Source organism: Terrapene carolina, unplaced genomic scaffold (genome assembly GCF_002925995.2).
Source record: "Terrapene carolina triunguis isolate 2854851 unplaced genomic scaffold, T_m_triunguis-2.0 Scaffold30813, whole genome shotgun sequence".
Taxonomy (NCBI): domain Eukaryota; kingdom Metazoa; phylum Chordata; order Testudines; family Emydidae; genus Terrapene; species Terrapene triunguis.
In genome coordinates this window covers 1-7556 of record NW_020695164.1, presented here as the reverse complement: position 1 = coordinate 7556, position 7556 = coordinate 1, and the positions used below count along the sequence as shown (strand labels likewise).

General features: G+C 45.3%; 1 protein-coding gene across 1 annotated transcript; it reads left to right on the top strand.

Annotated features, from left to right (window-relative positions):
• Positions 1-3828: 3828 nt before the first annotated feature.
• Positions 3829-4780, top strand: LOC112120820 (olfactory receptor 52K1-like). Its single transcript, XM_024219982.2, is given in 2 exon segments — positions 3829-4238; positions 4240-4780. Coding segments are annotated over 2 exon segments (951 nt in total).
• The last annotated feature ends 2776 nt before the right edge of the window (positions 4781-7556 follow it).

The following is a 7556-nucleotide window of genomic DNA, read 5'->3' as shown; positions in this document are numbered from 1 at the left end:
TCCCCTGGTGCACACATCGGTTGAGGGGATTTGCACACTTTTTGTGGACGAATACAATATGGCCTACACGTGCATGCACTCTGTTGAGGGTTTGGCCCACACTTTTTCATGTAGATGTCGATATGAACAGCCACCCAGGAGGAAAGACCTGGGTTATTCTACATTCCCCACTTGCTGTGACTCCCTAGGCTCCAAAACAAATGTGCCACTATAATGACCCAAGTCTCTCACCTCCCACCTGCGGAGTAAAGTCAGCAGGGGGTCATTAGGAGGTATAAATACTCTCACCCAGTTGATCCCGGCCGAGTGCAGAGTCCTGCAGTTTGTGTGTGACTTCAGCATGTGCTGAGAGGGAAGAAGACGCAGCCAGGGTTCAGGTGAGCAGGGGCAGTTTATATTAAAGCTAATCCAGGATCTTTCTAAATAGGAGATTTTTAAAGTAAATGTAAAACTTGGGGCAAAATCTGCTGTTAGTCATCCTGGTGTAAACCTGGAATGATTCTGGATTTATCCCCGTATCAGTGAGAGCAGAGTGAGGTTGGTCATTTTGAAGGGAACTATTGAATTTAATCAAAAAACAAAGAGCCAAAAAAACGATGGTAAGAAACCATTGAATGTTCCAAAACATCAGGGGTATTCGGTTTACACACACACAACCATAGTTCTCACCCCATGCACAACTGGATTGTGAGAGACTCTTTACTGTGTAACAAATTTATTTTGAGCTTATTCTGAGCTTATGCTGAAATAAATTTGTTAGTCTCTAAGGTGCCACAAGTACTCCTGTTCTTTTTGCGGATACAGACTAACACGGCTGCTACTCTGAAACCTGTCTTTACTGTGTGTCTGTGTTATCATGGGAGATTTCAGTCTGGGGGACATATGTTTTGGAAGAGAAAAGTAGTGATTAGGACAGGGCAGTCCTATAAAACGAGCTCAATCACTTGCTAAACTGGGCTCACTTGAACAACGTGCAGTTGATTACAACTAAATGTGAGGTCCTGCATTGAGGAATCAAGAGCGTAGATCACACTTACAGGACGGGGGACTATGTTTTAGAAAGCACTGACTCAAATAAGAACTTGGAGTGATGATGTATAACGAACTGTACATGAGGTCCCAGTGCAGTGTGGTGATGGAGAGAACAAATGCCCTCCTTGAAAATATAAGCAGGGAAATATCAAGTGGCTATAGAGAGGTGTGAGGCTTGGAGACACTGTTTCTATGTCCAGTGTCCACACTTCAACAAGGTTGTTGACAGATTGAAAAGGGTTCAGAAAAGAGCTACAAGAATGATTTCAGAGCTGGAGAACGTGGCTTATAGCCAGAGACTGAACAAGCTCGATCGATTTAGTTTATCCGAGAGAAGGTTAAGAGACGACTTGATCACAGTCTCTAAGTCCATAGAAGGGAAGAGATTTCTGACTGTAGAAGGTTCTTTAATCTAGCAGACAAAGGCAGAATGAGATCCAGTGGCTGGGAACCGAGACTAGACAAATTGAGACTAGAAACAAGGTGCACATTCCTAGAACAAGGCAAACTAACATTTGAAACAACTTAGCTAGGGATGTGGTTGGATCGCCTTCACCTGAAGTCTTTAAATCAAGACTTGACGCCTTTCTCAGTGATACGCTCTAACTCCAAGAGACGTTATGGGCTAGATGCAGAACTCACCTGGTGAAATTCTGTGGCCTGTGTTATTCAGGAGGTCAGAGCAGGTGCTCAGAATGGTCCCTTCTTGCCTTAAAATCTATGACTCCATAATTATTTGATCACAATTTTTTCTCAGTTAATGAAATGATTAATAATTTTTCTACAACCTTTGATAAATATGGGCTGTAGCAGCTTGTAATATTTTTCCCCTTTGTCAAAATGGTCTCTCCATCTCTGTTGATTTGGATTTTTATAGCATAAGATTTCTTCTCTCCATAGTCTGTTTTGATTGCATGTGTGGGGCAGGGGTAGCTCAGTGGTTTGAGCCTTTGCCTGCTAAATTCAGAGTTGTAAGTTCAATCCTCGAGGGGGTCATTTAGGGAACTGGGGTTTTAAAAAAAACAACCAAACCATCTAGGGATTTGTCCTCCTTTGAGCAATGGGTTGGACTTGATGATCTCCTGAGGTCCCTTCCAGCCCTGTGATTCTATGAATTTCATCTGTTATTTTGTTGCCCAGTCACGCAGTTTTGTGAGATCCCTTTGCAACTCTTCACAGTCTTCTTTGGAGTAATGTCTTGAGTAACTTTGTATCATCTGCAAATGTCACCACCTCACTGTTTACCCCCTTTTCCAGATCATTTATGACTATGTTGAACAGCACTGGTCTCAGTACAGATCCCTGGGGGACACCACTATTTACCTCTCTCCATTCTGAAAACTGACCATTCATTCCTACCTTTTATTTCCTGTCTTTTAACCAGTTACTTCCCTCTTAGGCCATGACAACTTACTTTGCTTAAGAGCCTTTGGTGAGGAAACTTGTCAAAAGCTTTCTGAAAGTCCAAGTACACTATAGCCACTGGATCACCCTTGTCCACATTTGTTGACCTCCTCAAAGAATTCTACTAAATTGGTGAGGGATGATTTCCATTGACAGAAGCCAGGTTGACTCTTCCCCAACAAATCTTGTTCATGTCCGGTAATTCTGTTCTTTACTATCTTTTTAACCAATTTGCCTGGTTCTGGAGTTAGGCTCACTGGGCTGTAATTACAAGGATCACCTCTGGAACCTTCTTTAAAAATTGGCATCACATTAGCTATCCTCTAGTCATCTGGTACAGAGGCTGATTTAGGTGATAGGTCACATACCACAGTTAGTAGTTCTGCAATTTGATATTTGAGTTCCTTCAGAATTCCTCGGTGAATCCCATCTGGTCCTGGTGACTTATTACTGTTTAATTTATCAGTTTGTTCCAAAATCTCTTCTTCTGACACCTGGGACAGTTCCTCAGATTTGTCACCTAAAAAGAACAGCTCAGTTATCCCGGAAGCCGGTGGGGAGTTCTCCCCCTGACTTCAATGGGAGCGGGATCAGACTCATAGTCTCTTTGGATATGTCTACGCAGCGAGCAGCAGTCAGTCTCACAGCTCGGGTCGACAGACGCAGGCTCGTGCTTCTCGGGGTACCGCGCTAAGAATAGCTGTGTAGATGTTGAGGCTCGGGCTCTGAAGCAGGTGGGCTGGAGCCCCAACTCGAGCTACAGCATCTACACAGCTTGTTTTAGCGAGGTGCCCCGAGTCTGTCGAGCCGAGCTCTGAGACTTGCTGCCGTGGGCTGACATTCCTGTGTAGATGTACCCTTGGTCATCGCTGAGATCAAAATAGCACTACTCATGCATGTTCCCGATGTACTACGTACATCCTGGCTGACTATCCAGAGTGTGCTACTGAATGTACCTGGTACATCTTGCTACATGCAGCTTAACATGCCAGGTATTTCTGAAAGCGTGTGCGGTGTGGCCATATATACTACGTACTTATTTGTTAGTCTCTAAGGTGCCACAAGTACTCCTGTTCTTTTTGCAGATACAGAACACGGCGGTTAGTCTGAAACTAAATAATGTGCATCTCCTAGTAGCAAGGTACACCAGGTATGTTCATTACTCGAGACTTGTAATGACATTCTAAAAACTCTAAATGATTTTGCACAGAAAAATATAAGGATTTGTGTGATCAGTGTTATCGCAACATGACTGATGAGCTCAACAAAAGGTCAGTCCACTTCTTCCAGAGCTGAGACTGGCCCCTAGTATGTATTTCATTTACAGGGTCTGTTCATTCCATATGTTATGTTTTATTGAAAGGAAAGACATTGATGTGACACTTGCAAAAGATGCCACAACAAGACAACCTGTCAGGTTCCAACGGCACAGGCTCTGATCCATCAGTGTTCTTCCTGACAGGCATCCCGGGGCTGGAAACTCTGCACCTCTGGATCTCCATCCCCTTCTGCTCAGTGTTCACCCTGATCCTTCTAGGAAACTGCGCCCTCTTGTATGTTATCAAGACAGAGCCCTCCCTACACAAGCCCATGTTCTATTTCCTCGCCATGCTGGCCGTCATCGACCTGGTTTTATCCATAACCACCGTGCCGAAAATACTGAGCATCTTCTGGTTTAATTCCAGGGAGATCAGCTTTAATGCTTGCCTGGTGCAGATGTTTTTCCTTCACTCATTCTCCATCATGCAGTCTGCTGTGCTGCTGGCCATGGCCTTCGACAGGTATGTGGCCATCTGCAACCCCCACCATCCTGACCAATTCAATGATAGCAAAGATCGGGCTGGCGGCTTTGGCCCGGGCTGTTCTGTTCATGGTGCCTCTGCCCTTCCTCGTCAGGAGGCTGCCCTTCTGCCAGTCCCACATCATCTCCCATTGCTCCTGCGATCACATGGCTGTGGCAAAGCTGGCTTGTGCCAGCACTACGATCAATAACATCTATGGGATCATCGTAGCTATCTTCATTGTGGGGCTGGATCTGCTGTTCATCGTCCTGTCATACGTCAAGATCCTGAATACCGTCTTAAGCTTGGCATCCAAGGAAGAGCAGCTCAAGGCTTTCGGCACCTGTGTTGCCCACCTTTGCGCCATCCTAGTGGTCTACATACCAGGGGTTCTCTCCTCAGTAATTCACAGATTCAGCAACCAAATTGCCCCGTACGTACATGTCCTGATGGGCACTTTCTACCTCCTCTTTCCTCCCATGATGAATCCCATCGTGTACGGTGTAAAAACTAAACAGATTCGTGACAGAGTTCGTCTCCTGTTCCGAAGGAAAAACTTCTAGGCTGCACCTTTTGTGAAGTCTAGTGCTGGGAAACCCATCAGCAAGTGCCCCACACCCCTAAATGCACAGGGATCATTAGTGCTGATGAACCTTTCTGCAGCATCTTGCATCCTGAACAATTTTAAAGCTCTTCACAAACCATGGAGTGAAAGGTCTGGGCATGCTGGTGTGGGAATGCCGTCACCTTTGGAGGGGGTGCAGCATACAGTCCCCATGTTCTCCCTGAGTTGTGGTGGTCACCATGGAAGTTACACTTGGCTGTTGTCCTGCATCACTTGCAAGAGGGCTAGGCCTGCTCACTCCTTTAATGTAGGGAGGTGAAGTGTCTTACCTAACCTCACCCAGCAGCCCAATGACTGAACTAAGAATTGATCCTAGGTCTCTGGCATCCCGGGGCAGTGCTCTATCCACTAAGCACTGCTGTCTCCATGACAATGAGATTATTTCAATTTTAATAAGATGATTTCCTGGGTTGCAATGCGTGTGAATGGCGTTTCTCTCATAGCCAGTTCCCTACCCTATTATCTTTCAATCTAACTGAAGAATCTTGAACAGAACTTCAATACAATTCAGCACCTCATTTTTGGCTGAAATAAGGCCCAGCCCAATTCTTATGAAATCAGTGATCTGAAGAACTCTGTATAGCTTGAAAACTTGTGTCTTTCACCAATAGAAATTGGTCCAATAAAAGATATTACCTCCCACACCTTGTCTCTCTAGGTCAATGGGAGTCCATCCATTCACTTCAATGGGCTCATGTCGGTAATGAGTATGAATTAGGATCACGTTTTAGCCCCTTTCACCCAGAAGGATCAAAAAGCTCTGTAAGAACTGTGGGGCTAGTCCGCAGATGTGATGAACTCCCACAATTCTCACTGGCTACAGTGGGAGTTCATTGGTCCCCATCTGTCACGGTCAGACCACATATTAGTGTAGGCTACCCTAGAAAGCCTTTGCCGGTATAGCTTCACCAGCAGAACCTTCTGAAGGAAATGTAGTGTATATCAGTGTAAGGAGATCTTTTGTTGGTATAGGCAAACCTCCTCCTCAAATGATATAAGCTATATCGTCAAAAGGACTCTTTTGCTGATATGGTTGTTGTGACGGGATGTACTCCGTTGTTGAAGTCTGGAAGCTATTGGAACTGCTGTGCCCCCTAACTGTTCAGCTGGGTTGGCCTCTTACACTTCTCTGCTGATGACCCACAGCCAGCCCCTCCGGGCCCTGTTATCACCCAAAATGACAGCAGGTGGTGCCACACCCCCAGTTGAGTTACCTGAGTGCTTTACCTAAGCCACTCATGGACCAACAATGGAGGCACCAGCCAATTTCCCAGCCTTGCACCCCTACTGGAGCATAAACCCAGAATTAGACCGTCTTGCACTGCACAGCGATCTGTACAGCGTAAACTCATTAAATAGTCCGCTCCCCCCTCGATGGGAGGAAGATCTGCACCAGCCTTTGCTAACGGAGCTAAGAGTCCCAAACACTTCACTCAAATACACACTGGTTAAGATAAAACATAAGTCAGGTTTATTAACTACAGAAGGATAGATGTTAAGTGATTATAAGTGATAACAAACAGACCAAAGCAGGTTACCTAGGAAATCAAACAACTTTGCAATCTAAGACTTGTACACACTAGGTAGGATTTGAATCAGAATATCTCCCCCTGACTGATGATACAAGCAGGTTTACAGATTCTTGAGGCGTAGGCTGTATCTGCTTTGCAGCTGGTGTTCCCCTCCCCCTACAAAGTCCTTTGTCTTGCAGAGATTCTTGCAGGTGTTGAGTGTGGGGGAGTGAAGACAAGTGATGATGTCACTCCCCCTCTTTTATACTTTCTTCCAGCTTGCTGGAAAGTCTGTGCATGTGACGTGGGGGGTGTGCCCCCATTGGCCAAACATTCTCCATGGTCTCCGTGCTCCCTCCGAGGAAGCTTTCTTATGCAGAGTTCCTGTGCTAAGAACATAAGAACGGCCGTACCGGGTCAGACCAAAGGTCCATCTAGCCCAGTATCCTGTCTACCGACAGTGGCCAATGCCAGGTGCCCCAGAGGGAGTGGACCAACAGGCAATGATCAAGTGATCTCTCTCCTGCCATCCATCTCCATCCTCTGACAAACAGAGGCTAGGGACACCATTCCTTACCCATCCTGGCTAATAGCCATTAATGGACTTAACCTCCATGAATTTATCCAGTTCTCTTTTTAAACGCTGTTATAGTCCTAGCCTTCACAACCTCCTCAGGTAAGGAGTTCCACAAGTTGACTGTGCGCTGTGTGAAGAAGAACTTCCTTGTATTTGTTTTAAACCTGCTGCCTATTAATTTCATTTGGTGACCCCTAGTTCTTGTATTATGGGAATAAGTAAATAACTTTTCCTTATCCACTTTCTCCACATCACTCATGATTTTATATACCTCTATCATATCCCCCCTTAGTCTCCTCTTTTCCAAGCTGAAGAGTCCTAGCCTCTTTAATCTCTCCTCATATGGGACCCGTTCCAAACCCCTAATCATTTTAGTTGCCCTTTTCTGAACCTTTTCTAGTGCCAGTATATCTTTTTTGAGATGAGGAGCCCACATCTGTGGATTCTTCCCTGAATGGGTGTTGACGACAGCAATTAACACTGTCTGGCTACTCCTTTGACATACCTGAAAGGTTGGTTTTGGGTGTTTCCAGCCTCACATCACATTTTAGTAACTCACACATAACACGATTTTATAGCTTCACATACAATGATCACACATACAAGCCAGGGAGATATCACCGTTT